We start from the raw sequence: 18,669 nt of genomic DNA, 5'->3' as shown, positions 1-18,669 counted from the left end.
CGACCATGTTCGGCCATTAGAGACTACAGGTGGAAAGATATAAACGATTAAACATCATCTGGTTCGTATCAGAGAAGGGTTTGGTGTACTTGTACACTGTTCCTATCAAATAAACTAGAAAAATAAATATTAATTAAACCAGTTGCGTAATATTACATTGAAATGACACCATTTTATACTTCAGATTTAACGTAAATTCAGTGCCTTATGGTGGGGTAAGTTAAAACACCTCAATTTACTCAATTTACCCCACAGCTTTTGGCTCACGTTGCCCCATAGCTGCCATTTTAGGAAAAACAATGTAGCTCATCAATTCAGAATAATATTTAGCTTGCATGGTTTTATACGTTGCTAAATCACCAATATGCATCATAAATAGTTTTAGACCAGGACAAATTTGCTTTGATGAAACAGCCGTTACATCTGTTTTGTTAAAATCTTACTTTAACAAGCCTAAGACAGTTTATAAAGTAAATAAGTGACCACTCCTCCCATGTGCTTCTCCTTTTCACAGTCTGGCAGAAATGACGGATGGTTCTAAAATATATGGTCACATGACTATAAAATGGTACGGTCGCCAAGATACAGGGGGTGGGTCAACTTACCCACTGGCTCATCTTACCCCACTCTCCCCTATAGACTAGCCTAAATTTCATTGTATCATCCCTCATGACTTGATACCCAAGTGCTAGTCCTTTACACAAAATTCAGAGTATAATATATCACACTATTATCATCAAACTATAGACTTTTATAAGGACTGAAGTCACAAGATCTGTAATTCAATAATTAACTAACTCTTCAGTCAAAAGTCCAAGTTAGCCTTTATCAGCAGTTTTTTGTTGTGTTTGTTTGTTTAAACAGGTCTATCTGTTTTCAAGCCTTTCAAGTGTTTCTGAATTCTGTCCTCCAAATTAAAATTGTCATATTTTTTTAATAGCTGCAGGATAAACAAATGAGCAGAATAAAATCACACTGACAGAATGAAAAAGAGTTTAATTGAAGAGTTGAACTTTGTTCTAGGAACAAAAATACCCAGGAGCATTTTTCATTAATGCCAGGTCAAGACAAGTTGACACATTTTTATGTTAATTGTTTTCTGTTTCAGAAAGGTCTGTGACTTTTTAATAAATAGATTTAAGTGAAGTAAGTGAAGTAAAAGGTGTAGATTAGAAGAATTCAGTGATGTTATTGGCTAAAGTTTACATGTTACATGCAATTAAATTGTTAGTTCACCCATAAATGAAATTTCTGTCATTAATTACACACCCGTAAGGCCTTCGTTCATCTTCAGAACACAAATTAAGATATTTTTGATGAAATCTGAGAGCTTTCTGTCCCTCCATTGACAGGCTACGCAACTACCACTTTCAAGGCAGTAAAGACATCATTAAAGTACTCCATGTGACTCCTAGTGGTTTAACCTCAATGTTATTAAGCGACACAAGTGCTTTGTTTGCGAAAACAACTTTTTTTTACAAAATATTAATCTCACACAAAACAGAACAACACACATGCGTCATGCTGTTCTCATGAACGTGCATTGGAGATTAATATTTTGTAAATAAAGTGGTAAATTGTGTGTTTTTGTGCTAACAAAGCACTCGTGTCACTTCATAACATTGAGGTTTAACCGTCTTTACTGCCTTGAAAGTGGTAGTTGCATAGCCTGTCAATGGAGGGACAGAAAGCTCTCCGATTTCATCAAAAATATCTTCATTTGTGTTCCGAAGATGAACAAAAGTCTTGCAAGCGTGGAACGACATGAGGGTGAGTAATTAATGACAGAAATCTCATTTTTAGATGAACTGTCCCTTTAAGAAATCAAATGCAGTTTTGAAAAGAGATAAATTAACATTCTCCTAGTGATGATACTGAAACCTCACGGTCAATTCAGATGCACGGCTGTAACACATCTTGGTGTGTGTTTGTTTCACAGTGTCTCAGGTGTGAGTAAGATCTCAGCATCGGGTCAGAACCCCTGCAGAAACAAGCACCTGACTCCCCCACACCACAAACATACTTAAGGGCTATTATGAAGCAGTGCATTTGCATATGAAAGAAACAAGAGTGTTTTAGTGATATTCAAAATCACAACTATCACTAACTGCAATATATGCAGGTTCAGTTATTCACACTGTCAGAATGATATGAAGGTGTTTTAATTAATTAGAAGTTCATTATGGATGGCTGATGCATTACTGAAATGGAGCTATGCATGCCATTCAGCTGTCAAACCATGTTCCTCAAACGCACTGACAGTCATATCTGATTTGATTTGATCACTGTATTGAAAAGCGTCACATTGCATGGACAGATCGATCCTCCCACAGCATGCAGGAGCACTCATACACCTAAAGTTCACTTGCCTACATCTGCTCTCGCTGCTGCTTTGCTTTGAAAAAGTAAAGTGCTTTTTTTCTCCCACGGATATGCATTCAGTACGCTATGCATCGGTGTTGTTTCCGAGGATGAAGCTGATCCTGAAGGTGCAATAGCGTGTCGCGCGCAGAGGGGATGCGCGAACTTTACAGCATTCATCCAGTCTATTATTATAGGGCTGATATCTCACAGATAAGGTGAGTGGATTGTTTTATAATATTCAATACGATGGAGAAATGTGGATTTCAGTTGAATATGGCACGCGGCAGGTGTCTGTATCAGGAGGATCGTGCACAATTCAGAATATGAATTCGAAAATAGAATTAAAATGGCAAAGAAATTGCTAGTTTTTAACAAAACATTCATTTTTTTAATGCGAATTAACATCAACATATGATATATTATGATACTAATAAGGTTTTAAATGCCTCCTACATAAAACATAGCCTACTTAGTTAATATATTTTATTTTGTGCAATAAATTAACATTCATTTAAAGGTATTCATTTCACAGATTTAATCCAAAGTCATCAGTATAATTCACATATTGATAGTCTATTGTTACATATTTGAAGAAATATTAATATAGTTAAATATTTTTCTGTAAATAATATCATTATTTACATTTTTTTGTGTGCATCTTGACAACACTCCACTTAGTTTATAGAAATACAGTGTCTAATTAGTTGATAAATGGCATAATGTGTCAAAATGAATAAAGTGATTAGGTCCATAGACTGTAAAACAAAATATGTACGACGCACCTCCACTCTCTTCCAGTGTAGAAAAGTGAAGCCGGTTGAGTGACAAATTGGGACTCCTTAAGCAATCCCAGTGGTTCAAATTGCTTTTAATAGGTACTCTCTTTAGCGCCTGATTACAGTTCCTAAAATTATGTTATGATAAATACTGTTTTAACTACCTTATAATGACCATTTATGTCTGTATTAGTTAGCTTATGCACTAGCATAGCATACAGATAAGCGATTAGCCTGATAGCTTAGTTTATACACGTGTTTGCACATACCCTACAGATATTCTCAATCATCTTTAATGTAATTATGTTAAATTAAATGTTAAATGTCCACATATTTAAGTTATTGAATTATTCACTTAATATGCTTATTATTAGACTAGTTTTTAATTAACTGTTCTAAGAATGTCCCAATATGGCGCTGATGTTTTGTACTGATTTGGGACCGAGTCTGCGCAGCATGATGTGTCGCGAGCTAATAAGGCCCCGCCCACACTCCCGCAGAATCGTTTAGTACAGTTTGCTGTAGAACAAAACATTATATTGGTGTGAAATAAACAGTTTTGGAAATATATAAAGTTAAAGCTCCAATCTCCTCCCGAAAAAAGTCCATTGGTGACTACTTCGCTCAGAGATGCCGTCAATCATCACGTTTTTTATAGCGCCATCAAATAACTAACTAAAAACAAAATATTTAAAAGAAAATAATACATTCAATACATACAATAATACTTCACTTTTCAGGACTTGTGCGGCACGCTTGGTTTTGTCCCAAAGCTTTAATGAAATTCCTGTGGGGTGTGTGTGTGATTATTGAATTTCTTTGCATTCCACTTCAGTAAATTCCTCTTCCTGTCATTCCAATTCAGCATCCTGTGGGATACGGCCAACTCAATTCAAACTCCAACTCATGAACTGAATTCCTAAATTCTGCTCAGCCTTGGTTGCCTAATTGATTGGTAGCCTAATTGATTGTTGAGTTTAGTGTTTTTTTTTTTGTTTGTTTACCAAACCCACAGAGTATATAATTCCTAAACTATTTTTATTATTTAAATGAGATAATTACATTAGATAATGTTCTTGTTTACATTACATACAGTTCCTACAATGTTGCTTTTAAAGAGACTCAATAATAGAACATTCGATTGCATCAGCTGGCACATAAAGAGCTTCTTCACGATGAGTTAATGGGGCTTCAGGAGCTCTTGATGTGGAGGAGGAGCAGCATCCTCAGCAGAACATCATAATGCCCGTCAAGCTGATTCACGAGGGACCGCGAGGACACAATCAACAGACCCTGTAGAGCAGAGAACAAAAAAGCAGTGGCTATTCTGAAGTGTTCTCATCTCAGAATGTTTGATATTCATTACTGTAGCACTTTGATTGATTTGATAGACACAATGCCTTCTAGAAGGAGTCAGTAGAGAGAAAACGTAATAAGATTCCTCTTTCTAGTCTTAATCCTTCAGAAACAAGTGATTGTACTGTCATAGTTTGAATGAACATTGAAAGGAAAGGTCATGCGTCTTAAGGGATATGACCTTTTGATGAGTAGTGTCTCGCATTCATGCATGTGTCTTGGGAGGACAAACTCAAAAAATCTGCAGGACGTGAACAGAAATGCTGAAGCACATCCTACTGTAAATTAACAATGTCCTTAAGACAAGTCAACATGAAATCGAAAGTGACCTTGTTTACTTTTATAATCCACATTTTCTGTGTTAGCCATTTTATATTAAAGGTACACTATGTAACTTTTTTTTTGTTCAAAATTACGTCAATACATCATCAATGTTTTTATCTTACCCTGATTCACTATAAGCCTGTTATAAGTGTTTATATTTGTGATCTGTCGGGATGGTTTTTGTGGGGAAAAATGATAAATTGGGTTCTCCCCAAAGTATATACGAATTATATTCATTTAAAATATAGCTGCAAGCAGCAATTAGGGGGTCACTTAAGGGCAGAAAAGGAAATATTTGTGGACATCTGTGATCATGAGGTTAGGATGAAGTTGTTTAAATTGCATCAGTTAAATCGCTTATAACATAATAACATGGTTTATAACTTCTGAGCAGTAGGTGGTGCTATGACGAAACTCTGCATGCATCCTCAAGACATGCCTGTGATGACATGTACTAAATTTCATGTCAATACACAAAACTTTTGCAAAGATACAGCCGCATATCCATTTTGGCGTGCTCGCTGTCAAATTGGTTGATGCAGTATAAAAAAGGGTTGGGTCTATCAAAGATCTTTTAATAACTTTTTGTCATGAGTGTCTGTAGATGCTACATACCAAATTTTGTAAAAATTGGACAAATTTTGTAGGAGGAGTTCAAAAAAGCATTGAATAAAATTCAATATGGCGGACAGTAAGTATGGTAGAATATGGCAAATTTGGTATCGTAGGACTCAGCATAAGCCAACAAATCTAATGATGTAAGTTAAATGACAATATGTTGAATTTTTCATATGTTCTATGCATCTTTTGACCACTAGGGTGCATTGACATAAAACTTTACAGGTCCTCTCAGAATGGCCTTGAGGAATCAAAACACATGCATTCGTAAAACACAGCATTTCATGACAAATTCTAATGGCCGACCAAAGAAAATTGGATATCATTCAACTCGGCATGCCTCAAGGAATCTAATCATCCTCATGATTTTAGGACAAGGCATTCAAAAGTTATAAGCAAAAATATAAATTTTTCCTATCTCAGCACCAGTAGGTGGCGCTGTGATGATACTGTGCATGTACCCCCAAGTCATGCCTTTAATGACATATACCAAATTTGGTTTCAATACATCAAATCATTGCGAACATACAGCATCAAATCCATTTTTGCGTGCTCGCCTTCAAATTCGTTGACACGCTATACGAGAACGGATTGGCTGATCAAAAATATTTTAATAACTTTTTGTCTGGAGTGTGAGTAGATGCTACATACCAAATTTCATGCAAATTGGCCAAATAATCTAGGATGAATTGGAAAAAGTAAATTTTTCAGAAAAATTAAAATGGTGTCAAAAGTTATGAGCATAAACTTGAGTGAATTTTTAAACTGTTGGTGGCGCTAGAGGGTTTGAGGTAGAGACTCCAAATTTGTTATGGTAATATTTCAGACTGTCCTCTATCTGTGTGCCAAATTTCATCACTTTTTACCATATAGCAGAATAAGAATAATAAGGAAACTAACATTTCAATAAATACCCATATAGCTAACCAAAACTTTGTTATTCTGCTAAATGCATGCAGTTTTGTTTTTAACTGCTAGAGAGACAAACATTACTTAGTGTACCTTTAACTGATAGTTAAACAGCTATTTAGACTATATTTTAGCAGTTGTTTCAGCAGTTGTTTTCAACCTTATAAAGTCAACATGAAAATGCATTCACATTCTAGTTTTCTTTCCCAATATGTATTTACAAAAATATCAATCGGAAAAGTTGATGTTCCATACTTTTCCGATTGATATTTTTGTAAATACATATTGGGAAAGAAAAGTAGAATGTGAATGCATTTTCATGTTGACTTTATAAGGTTAAACCTGGTACCAAAATGGTTATATTATAAAGCAAAGTAGGCATTTTTGTTTATGGCCAAAAACCTTTTGTACACACCTTCACAGCTCAGTAACAAATGGAGGCAATACTTTTTTGTAAGGAACAATAGAAATATACCCATCAGCTAAAAACAATGTTACAACCTAGTTTCCTTTTTTTTTTTAACTCAATGCACCCTGAAAGATGGAGTGTCCTGCAAGAACTGTGTCATCTCTTGTGAAGGGAAGACCACATTAGAACAGTGTTCAGTCTCTAAATGACCTAAGATATCAAGGTCTTTATTGGCAATTTTCATTTTCCCTTGAGCAAAAAGCTGTCCATACAGTTTGTGTCATATAATCAGCTTAAATGACAATATAGGCACTTCTAAATGTGCTCATGAGCTCAAATCGCTCTTGGAAAAAGCTCTGCATCGTCTTGCTTTGAGCTGCCTGTAAATTGGATTTTAATGAAGCTCTATCCATCTCTTATAAGCAGGAAAATGCCTCGTTAACCTTTTTGTAATTAAATATGGTTCAATATTCTGGTAGCAAAACCAAGATAGTCATTTTTCAATAATAGCTTTATTTGAACATGATAAAAAATAAATAACAAAGATGGCTGTGTTTGTGTAAACTGTGGATATCTCAGCTGAAAAGATGAATGCTGTTCCTTTTTTTGTCTAATGATGTCATTATCTAACTCTCAGTTATATGCCTCCCGGTATTGTAATTATATATTACGACTTACCATGCACGCTACATATTTCATCAGGTGTGCGTGTCTCATCCGGAGCATCGCTCACTTCCACTCCGACTGCGCACACAAAAGAAAGGAAGACATCATTCAGATGTCATCTAAAAACCTTCATGCTGAGAACGAGATCTCTGATGTTCATTTATAATTGAACATGTGCAATGAAATGTGAACCTTTTCCCCCCATTTCATATGTTCTTAAAACAAAGTCCACATACTGTAGCTCCAAACGACTATTTGAACACTTCAGTCTTTTTTTAATTTAAGTTTAATGATGGTCATTACCTTATGCACTAATATCAGAGAATCATTTAGAGCAAGCCTGCTACACAAACGTGGCATAAAAAGAAGTTCTGGGTTTTAAATGTTTAAAAAGCAGATATACTGTTAATATACTGACTAATAATCACCTTCAAGCAGGTTTGCTTGTTGGTAAAGGCTGTTTAGAGTAAGTCTGTCCACCGTTATCTGGCCACAAAAATTACAAACGAAACCCATCTGATAACAGGAGCAGTGGTGTGTGGGCAGGGTTGCCAGGTTTTCACAACAAAACCTGCCCAATTGCTACTCAAAACTAGCCCAAACTAGCGTTTCAGGCGGGGTCCCCCGGTAAAATTTGCATTCCAGGGGCTAAATGTCATGTCATGTTAAACAACCCACGGCAACAGTTTTAAAGAAACCGCGGGAAGACCACAAACTTGGTAAGGGGCCCTTCACACAGAACGTGTTTTTCTATTCCAATGTGCAACTTTTCCTTTGTTTTTCTATGCAAACACCACTAGACGGATGTGTTTGACCATTGCGCTCATGTTTTTTTTACAGCGCCTCACACATGAGCACCACGTTTTTTAAGACGCCGTGTCAAGTTTAAAGAATTTCAACTTTCACATGCAGCGCCGCTCATCAATGTCAGTTCCAAAACAGCGTCCCAATCAGAAGAACTCGGAGGCGGGGCAAGCGTTGCAAGCTTCTGTTTACAGCAAGTTGGCGTGGCAACTGTTTTATTTGTTAGTTATTGCCGTTATTGCATGACGTCTGCCCTGCCCTTTTATAAAAACCATTCCTGAGTGCTGTTTAGATGCAAAGACGCAGAATGCATTTTTCTATTCCACTGCGCTACTTTTCCATTGTTTTTTTCTACGTAAACACCACTAGATGGATGTGTTTGACCATTGCGCTCATGTTTTTTACAGCGCCTCGTACATGAGCGCAGTGTTTTTTAAAGGGATAGTTCACCCAAAAATGAAAATTTGATGTTTATCTGCTTACTCCCAGGGCATCCAAGATGTAGAGGACTTTTTTCCTTCAGTCGAACGCAAATTATGAATTTTAACTGCAACCGCTGCCGTCTGTCAGTCAAATAATAGCAGTGATTGGGAACTTGAACAAAAAGAGTTGAAAAAACTTCCATAGACAAATCCAAATTAAAACCTGCGGCTCGTGACGACACATTGATGTCCTAAGACACGAAACGATCGGTTTGTGCGAGAAACCGAACAATATTTATATAATTTTTACCTCTAATACACCACTATGTCCAACTCCATTCAACCGATCGTTTCGTGTCTTAGGACATTAATGTGTCGTCACGAGCCGCAGGTTTTAATTTTGATTTGTCTATGCAAGTTTTATTTACCTTTATAGATGAAGTTCCCATCTACTGCTATTATTTGACTGACAGACGGCAGCGGTTGCAGTTAAAAATCATAATTTGCGTTCGACTGAAGAAAAAAAGTCACCTACATCTTGGATGCACTGGGGCTAAGCAGATAAACATCAAATTTTCATTTTTGGGTGAACTATCCCTTTAAGAAGCTGTGTCACGTTAAAAGAATTTCAACTTTTACTTGCAGCGCCTCTGATCAATGTCAGTTCCAAAACAGTGGACCAATCAGAAGAACTCAGAGGCGGGGCAAGCGTTGCAAGCTTTTGCAACTGTTTTATTTGTTCGTTATTGTCGTTATTGCATCACGTCTCAAGACCCTCGTGCTCTGCGTTTCCCCCTTTTTCATTCCTGAGCACCGCGTCTCACGTTTTTAGACGCAAAGATGCCTTGATTTAACTTTAGACAAGACACAATCTGCTGTTTTCTGATCCCATTCTTCTCATTTTCCCCATCACATACAGAAAGCTTTAGAAACATGAAAATAACATGCCTGACATGTCTTAAAGTCATGAAACGGAAGTTGCGCTAGACTTTTCCTCCCTATTGTGTCGTATTTGCTTCGCAAACAAGAACAAATGTAGGGTGGGGCTTGATTTTTGTCCGTGGGGAATTGATTGGCTGGTTGTGGTTTGCTATTGGTGGATCTCACGTGAGTGACAGGTTGCCCCATTATTACAACTTTAATTCAGAATTTAAAAACATGTTCTTCATAGAAGAGGTATATCAGATACATGTGATGTGATTGACCTCCACATGTTCTTTTGGACCACTGTTTGGAAATGGAATTGAACATTTTCTCTTCTTCTTGACAGGTTCATGTTGTATGTCCTCGGTTAAAATGGGCCAATCAGATCTAGCCAATGCAACGGAGGACGCGCTCCACGATGGAGATCAAGAGACTGGCCTGGGAAACGACAGCATGAACACCTACAAACCAGCTTTTGTGGATGACATCACCAAGCACCTGAGCGTTCAAATTTCTCTCATCTTTGCATATTCGCTCATAATCCTGCTAGGACTCGTGGGTAACACCCTCGTCATTTACATGATCTTCCTGTACCGAAACATGCGCACCGTCACCAACTACTTCATTGCGAACCTGGCCTTGGCCGACCTGATGGTGGACACGGTGTGTTTGCCGTTCACGCTGGTTTACACGTTGCTGGACGAATGGAAATTCGGAGCGGTCATGTGTCACATGGTACCTTATAGCCAGGCTCTCAGCGTCCACGTGTCCATTCTCACCCTGACGGTCATCGCCGTAGAGCGCTACAGGTGTATCGTCTTCCACCTCGGCCAGCGGCTCAACCGCTGCACTAGCTTCATCATCATCGGCCTGACCTGGACGTTCGCCGCCATACTGGCCGGTCCGCAGGCTATTTTCCGAGAGTATCGCCAAGAGGAAATCCCTTACATTGACTTGCATATCGCGGTTTGCTCCGAGAAATGGCCCAACGGCACCAACCGGGACGCCATCATCTACAGCCTATCAATGCTTCTCCTGCAGTATGTGGTTCCTCTGGCCATCATCAGCTATGCTTACGTGTGCATCTGGATCAAACTGAAGAACCACGTCAGCCCTTCCAACCGCAACGACAGCATCGTCCGCCGGAAGAAGACCACTAAGATGCTGGCGTTCGTGGTCGTGGTCTTCGCGGTTTGCTGGCTTCCCTTCCACATCTTTCAGCTGGCCAGCGATCTGGACTTGATTCTCAAGTTCAAGGAATACAAACTCATTTATACCTTGTTTCACATTGTGGCGATGTGCTCGACTTTTGTCAATCCGTTGCTCTACGGCTGGATGAACCAGAATTACAGGAATGGATTCCTCATGTTCTTCCGCTGTGAACACAAACCAGACTCCATCTACCCGGATGGGTCCTTCAGGACTCGATCGCTGAGAGGGATGATTGTGAACGGGTTTAATGATGGTCAGCCTGCGGCTGCTGTCTGAACATGGAGACAGAGTACTTCTCAGTCTGGAGAAGACTGCTTACTGCACAGTATGTAGTACGCTAGGGTACGGCAGGGATAAAGGCACATTTGATTTTATTCTCCTTTAAACCACTAGATGGCACCGCAGCCCTTTCCTAACCATCCACTCTTCAGTTTGCATGTGGAAATTTGGCTGTCCTTGCAAAAATAAGTATACTTCAAGTTCATTTTATTATGTAATGTTCAAGTATACTTTATGTAGTAAGTATACTAATTTGTAAGTGTACTATTTCAATAGTACTTGGGACTAAATTGACCCACTTTTTTGTGTATAAAAGTATAATTTTAAATGTAACAGTTTTATTAAATGTTTTTCCAACCTGGTCTCATGGAAATTCATACATATTTTACGAGGTGGCTAATTGGTATTAATTCGTACGACCTCACTCCTATGAATTTGTACATTTTTTGCTAAATCGTACGTATTTTAGTTGCCACATTCGTGCGAATTACCTACCCGTAACAAATCGCATGAATTCATATGAGCACAAATTAGCAACCTCTTAAAATACATACAAATTGGTCTTGCGATAACGTTGCGTTTTTCATTTGTACTTCAACTATACTACAAGTGAACTTACAGGTATACAGATAGTTTAAATAGCTAATTTTTTAGTCTATGAAAGTACACTTTGAAGTATACTCTCAGTAAACTACTAGTTTAGTAGTTTTATACTGCAAACATACTTGTAAGTTTTCCTTAATTGAACTTAACATCATCATTATTATAGTTTAGTATTTATATATGATTTTGCACTGTAAGTATACTGCTGTGTTTCTATTTAGGTATTTATTTTATACTTGAGACCTTTAACTGTACTTTAAGTATATTTGAAGTAAATTGCAACTAGTGGACGACACAAAAATACACATTAGGAGCATATCTGTTTTCTTTATAAATCAATATGTTTATAAGACAGTATGTGGATAAAAGTATTTAACAATTACACAACTACAAAACACTTAATTACACTTTCAAGTATATCTCGATAGTATAGATCAAATATATTTAGACTTTTCTGTCAGAATAACTGAAGTAAACTTAAGGGTGCATAAAAAGAAATATGTATAAAGTAGATTGAAAGTATACTTTCTTTTTTTTTAGTTTAAAAGAAGTATACTAATAGCACACTTCACACTCTAAAAAATGTTTGGTTAAAAACAACCCAAGTTGGGTCGAAAATGGACAAACCCAGCGATTGGGTTGTTTTAACCCAGTGGTTGGGTGAAATATTTGCCCAACCTGCTGGGTAGTTTTATTTAACCCAACTACTGATTAAAAATGACTATATGTCTGGCTTAAAATGAATCCACAATCAGACACATAATTACTAGAGGCAACAATAATAATCAAAAGGTGGACATTTATTAATAAGCAATTTAATAAATGTTTATTGTTTCAATATCTTATTAATAAATGCTATAAATGTTAATTTCCAGCATATTTTGGGTTCATTTTAAGCAAGCAATACAGTAATTTTTATACAACAGATGAGTTAAATAAAACATTGGCAAACATTTAACCCACCCACTGAATTAAAACAACCCAATTGCTGGGTTTGTCCATTTTCAACCCAACTTGGGTTGTTTTTAACCCAGCATTTTTTAGAGTGCAATAGTCTTCTTTTTTGTAAGTGTGATCCACGAATGCAAAATTGATTCTGCGCTAATTTGTTACACAGACATTCAGAAAATGAGAATCCATAAAATGACCTAAAATATATCGAGACAAAGATCTTGTTATTGATTAAATCAACAGTTTTTGAATAACTGAAGAATATGCACTCTAAGTTGGGTTGAAAAGGGACAAACCCAGTGATTGGGTTGTTTTGACCCAGCTGTTGGGTTAAATGTTTGATCAACCTGCTGGGTAGTTTTATTTAACCCAAGTATTGTTTAATAATTACTGTATTTCTTGCTTAAAATGAACCCAAACTACGTTGGAAATTAACATTTATTAATATGTTTAATAAGTGAATATTTCTTAATAAGTTTAATGAATAATAATTAAACAATAAACATTTATTCAATTGCTTATTAATAAATGTACATCTTTTGATTATTATTGTTGCCTCTAGTAATTATGTGTCTGATTTTTAATTTCCAACATATTTGGGGTTCATTTTTAAACAATAGTTTAAAAAAAAAAATGCTGGGTTAAAAACAACCCATGTTGGGTTGAAAATGGACAAACCCAGCGACTGGGTTATTTTAACCCAGAAGTTGGGTTAAATGTTTGCCCAACGTGCTGGGTAGTTTTATTTAACTCGACTATTGTTTAAAAATTACTATATGGCTGATTTAAAATGAACCCAAAATAGGTGAGAAATTAAAAATCAGACACATAATTACTAGAGGCAACAATAATAAAGTGAACATTTATTGATAAGCAATTTAACAAATGTTCATTGTTTGATTATTACCCAATCTCAACTTATTAATAAATGTTCATTTATTAAACATTAATATTTCCCAACATAATTTGGGTTCATTTTAAGCGAGCAATACAGTAATTTTGAACAATATTTGGGTTAAATAAAAACAACCCAGCAGGTTGGACAAACATTTAACCCAACCGCTGGGTCAAAACAACCCAATCACTGGATTTGTCCATTTTCAACTCAACTCGGGTCGTTTTTAACCCAGTGTTTTTTAGAGTGTGTAAAAGTATGGTATTTGGGGTAAAAAAAAAATTAATAATAATAATAATTTTAATTTGTTACATGCAGCAAATGAGAATCTATAAAATTACCTAAAATATTTTGAGGCAAAGATCTTGTTGATTTTCAAGTAATTAAAGCAACAGTTTTTCCAGTAACTGAAGAGTAAAAGTGTGGTATTTGGGGTAAAAAAAAAATATCTGGCTGAATTTTCCATTCGACATTATATGATTAGATTCATATGGTCTTTATTAATATATAATATAATTTATTAAGTTGGGTATCCACCTTTGAAATAGTCATAATTATAAACAATCCATCATATTTAAACATATAATATTAGTCATATCATATAATAAAATACCATTGTTACTATCATAAAGCCATAATGCACTCAGAATCTTTGCCTTTTTAATATTTTTTTTCTGTATATTTAATGACCAAAAATAGTGCAAACTTTGAGGTGATTGTTTTGAAGATATTATGCGAAATCTCTCTTTCCTCATAGTGTGCCTTTAGTCTGGTTGTACCCTAAACTCCCAGTCATTTTGCTTTACTCAGCGATGAACATGTCAAACAGTAGTAAACTTCAATATTGTCTCATGAGCTCATCTTGTGCAGTGGACTCCATTCATCATCATCATCCAACCTCTGTAGACACTTAGAGCCAATCACCCAAGCTCTAAATGTCATGTGACAGATCAGGATCACTATAACAATCTGCCATCTTCGCTCATGGTGCCACAGAACTTTCAGAGTCAATCGCCTCATGTGACTAATCACTAGAGATGACATCATCACAACTCTGATTGGCTGACGGCACTACAAGAGCGCACACAATCCCACACCCTTCACTAGTGACTATTTTGAGCATTTCATGCTTCAAGAGCTCTTCAAAAGAGTAAAATATATGGATTTTATGTTGTCAGAACACACAGCTAATACTGAATCGCTTTGTAGAAAGCTGGTGCCAAAGCTAAGCAGCCCAACCTTGATTCTAAGGTTAAAAATATTGCATAGTGGGATACAGTCTAATGCACATTTTGCAGTTGTGCTTCTGGGTGTTACTCTACATGCATATTATGAAAAATATATACAGCATTTCGATTACAAGCTTCGACATGCAACCGATGAGTGCATCTGAACACTAATGAATGTCTTTGTTATATTTTGTTACAGTTTGGTGATGCATTTAAATTGTTTTACATGAATTTGATTTTGTATTGCATGTGTTGTTGTGTGTGAATTTGCATAAGGCCGATACTTCATGTAAATAAATTGCTTTATGCTACTGACTGTATAAGGTGTGACGGTTATGATGTACTTTGTATGCAAATCTTTAATGTAATATATGTTCTTGTTTCACTGGCATATGTGATATCTATACTGTGGTGGCAGTGAGATGACATGAGACAATTCTTGCTTATTTATTCTGATCTGTGAGAAAACTAAAAGCACTGGAAGCAGACAGGAAAATAAAACTATAGCAACATCTGCATATTGTTTTTATCTGTTCGGCGCCTTATCAAATCTACTAATCTATTTTAGCCATGGCAACACAAGATACAGCAAAAAAGATCAGCATTTGGCTGAAGCGATTATGAAAACAAAACAATATTATCCACAATGCAGCTGCTGCATTATTCATGTGTTTTTCATGCTGGTTGTTGCTGCTGCACACGGGGAAAGAAACCTCAAAGAATTCAATAAGCAGAAGATGAAGATCACACAGACATCATCACGCTCACTTCTGTCCATGTCTGGAGCTTTTAACATGATTGGGTGGTTATTTTGAAATATGGCAATTTAAGAAAACTACTTCATCAGGAGAGTGAATTGTATTTTCTGAATAAATGCGTTCTTAAAACAGCATTGAGCAAATCCTGTGTGCAAATGGGGGTTGTATATTAATGTGCACCTGTAATCTCCAGAATTATCTTATTTTTCTAAGTAAAAGAAGAATGATTGGAACTATTTTCTGTCAGGCTTGGAACAAATCTGATCAGTTTCTGCCCTCTGTTGGAGAGAAGTGGAACAAATCTAATCAAACAGAATACAATGTATTTTTGAATTCTTCAGCTTCTCTAACAGCATGATCTGTACGAAATTAAGCAACAAATTAAATTCTTTTGTGATTAAAGTACACTTTTTTTAAAAAAAGAGGAGAGATTAAGCTAATCTAAGTAGTGAAATTATTTATTCTGTTAATGAATCAAGCTGACAGAGAATGGAACAGAAACTGCTGAATAAATAGTGAGTTTTCACAACAAAACTGCTACTCAAAACTAGCCGAATTGCTTTCCGGGGAATAAAATACACGTTTTTGGCAGGGTTTCCCTGGTTAAATTTGCATTCCGGGGCTAAATGTCCAGGGGTCCATGGGCATGCCCCATTTTAAAGATAAATTCATTAATCTGGTGAACTTTGAGAGTTCAAAATAAAGAGCTCCATCCCATGTTCAGTGTGCAAATTGAACAAAGAATAAGTCTGAGCATTGAGTATATATTCTCTGATTTAGATATCTGAACCTGATCATCCCATTACAGTTATTCACATTCACACATAAGCATGATGATATGGTAACAGATCACACTGAAGTATGAACATGTGTTTTAAATGTTCCCTTCTCAACCTTAAATTATCACTGTTTCATTACATCATTGTAGGAAAACACTCTTATCAGAATAATGTCTGTTAGTTAAGCTTGTGTATATTTTTAGTTAAAGCTGTTCAAGTTCACCCAAAAATAAAAATTTGATGTTTATCTGCTTACCCCCAGCGCATCCAAGATGTAGGTGACTTTGTTTCTTCAGTAGAACACAAATGATGATTTTTAACTCCAACCGTTGCCGTCTGTCAGTCGTATAATGCGTGTCAAAGGGAACTTCGTCTATAAGAGTCAAAAAAACACGCACAGACAAATCCAAATTAAACCCTGCGGCTCGTGATGACAGATTGATGTCCTAAGACACAAAACAATCGGTTTGTGCGAGAAACCGAACAGTATTTATATCATTTTTTACCTCTAAAACACCACTATGTCCAACTGCGTTCAGCACTCTGTTAGTGAGGTCTGATCGCGCTCTGACAGCGGCAGTGATGTCTCGCTCTCATTGAAGCAAAGCGTGAGACATCACTTCCGGTGTTTTAGAGGTAAAAAATTATATAAATGCTGTTCGGTTTCTCACACAAACCGGACGTTTCGTGTCTTAGGACATCAATGTGTCGTCACGAGCCGCAGGGTTTAATTTTGATTTGTCTGTGCATGTTTTTTTTTTACACGCGCATCGACACAGGCAGACTCTCTGTGTTCTGCTCCTCCGTGGCGATGACGGTGTGCGGTTAAAAAAATCAAATAAACTAAATTGAAAGAGGGGGGGGACACAAACAGGATTTTGAAAAGTGTGTGTGGGGGGTTGTTGGGGGTGCATGTCCCTCTGTCCCCAGTGGACATTACGCCCTTGGCTAAATATCATGTTATTTGGGGTCGCTTCAACCCGCGTCAAAGTAGTCCAATTCCACAGGAAAACCACAGACTTGGCAACACTGGTCTGCATCCAAAAGTGACTGAAAGATGCTACTTTATAGATTTACAAATAAATTATATTTTCCACTCGAAAGTAAATATGCATACAATGTTGGTATTTTAATTGTGAATAAATTAATAAATCCAGTCAAACTCAGGCTACTAACGTCTCCCCCAATCTCATTTGCGTAAGTTGTCACGTGATGAATCTGCATTTTTTTGCAATAACAGCCCAACATACTGTATATCTGAATTATAGCAGAGTATGAGTAACTTTTCACCTCTTCATTTGCTGTAAATTCCTATTTTAAAATATCTGAAAATATCTTTAAAGGGTTAGTTCACCCAAAAAATAATGTAATTTATTGCTCACTGTCATGTCGTTCCACACCCGTAAGACCTTCGCTCATCTTCAGAACACAAAGTAAGATATTTTTGATGAAATCTGCATAGCCAGCAATGACATTTCCTCTCTCAAGATCCATTAATGTACTAAAAACATATTTAAATCAGGTCATGTGAGTACAGTGGTTCAATATTAATATTATAAAGTGACGAGAATATTTTTGGTGCGCCAAAAAAACAAAATAACGACTTTTATAGTGATGGCCGATTTCAAAACACTGCTTCAGGAAGCTTCGGAGCGTTATGAATCAGAGTGTCGAATCATGATTCGGATCGCCAAAGTCACGTGATTTCAGCAGTAGACATGTGATCCAAATCATGATTTGACACAAAAGATTCATAACGCTCCGAATCTTCCTGAAGCAGTGTTTTGAAATCGGCCATCACTATATAAGTCGTTATTTTGTTTTTGTGGAGCACCAAACATATTCTCGTGGCTTTATAATAAAAAAATGGAGTGTGAATATGTAGTTTTATACATTTATAACTGCTAGATGAGAATTTGCCAATACCTCCCTTCATGTATTCAGAACACAATTATTCCAGAAAAATTACTGTAATTCACCAAAAAGTTTATTTATTTTTTTAAAAATCCACAAAAAGCTTCAAAAAGCTTATGCTGTATGTCCTACACCTTCCCTATTAAACTCACGGGAAAACAGAACTGGTGCCGCGTTCGTTCCGTAAGTAGAATAAGGAAGGTGTAGGACATACAGCGTAAGCTTTTTGCAGAATAAAGCATATACAGTTGAATCTTTTTCGAAAATGAGCGACGGTTTCTCTAGATGAGACTCTTATTCCTCGTCTGGGATCATGTAGAGCTCTTTAAGCTGCACTGAAACTGACATTTGGACCTTCAACCCGTTGAACAAGTCCACAATATGGAGAAAAATCCTGGAATGTTTTCCTCAAAAACCTTCATTTCTTTTACACTGAAGAAAGAAAGACATGAACATCTTGGATGACATGGAGGAGAG

The 18,669-nt window shown here is 36.5% G+C and overlaps 1 protein-coding gene across 1 annotated transcript; it reads left to right on the top strand.

Annotated features, from left to right (window-relative positions):
- Positions 1 to 9,929: 9,929 nt before the first annotated feature.
- Positions 9,930 to 11,060, top strand: npy7r (neuropeptide Y receptor Y7). Its single transcript, XM_067412329.1, has one exon. The coding sequence runs from the start codon at positions 9,930 to 9,932 to the stop codon at positions 11,058 to 11,060; it is 1,131 nt and encodes a 376-aa protein (XP_067268430.1).
- Positions 11,061 to 18,669: the final 7,609 nt, after the last annotated feature.

This window comes from Chanodichthys erythropterus, chromosome 1 (assembly GCF_024489055.1).
Source record: "Chanodichthys erythropterus isolate Z2021 chromosome 1, ASM2448905v1, whole genome shotgun sequence".
Lineage (NCBI taxonomy): Eukaryota > Metazoa > Chordata > Actinopteri > Cypriniformes > Xenocyprididae > Chanodichthys > Chanodichthys erythropterus.
The sequence above is the reverse complement of the archived record's forward strand: the minus strand, read 5'-3'. Positions and strand labels throughout refer to the sequence as shown.

What these genes read in the sequence shown, in the direction of transcription:
- npy7r (XM_067412329.1), top strand. Translation starts at nt 9,930, where the DNA reads ATGTCCTCGGTTAAAATGGGCCAATCAGATCTAGCCAATGCAACGGAG.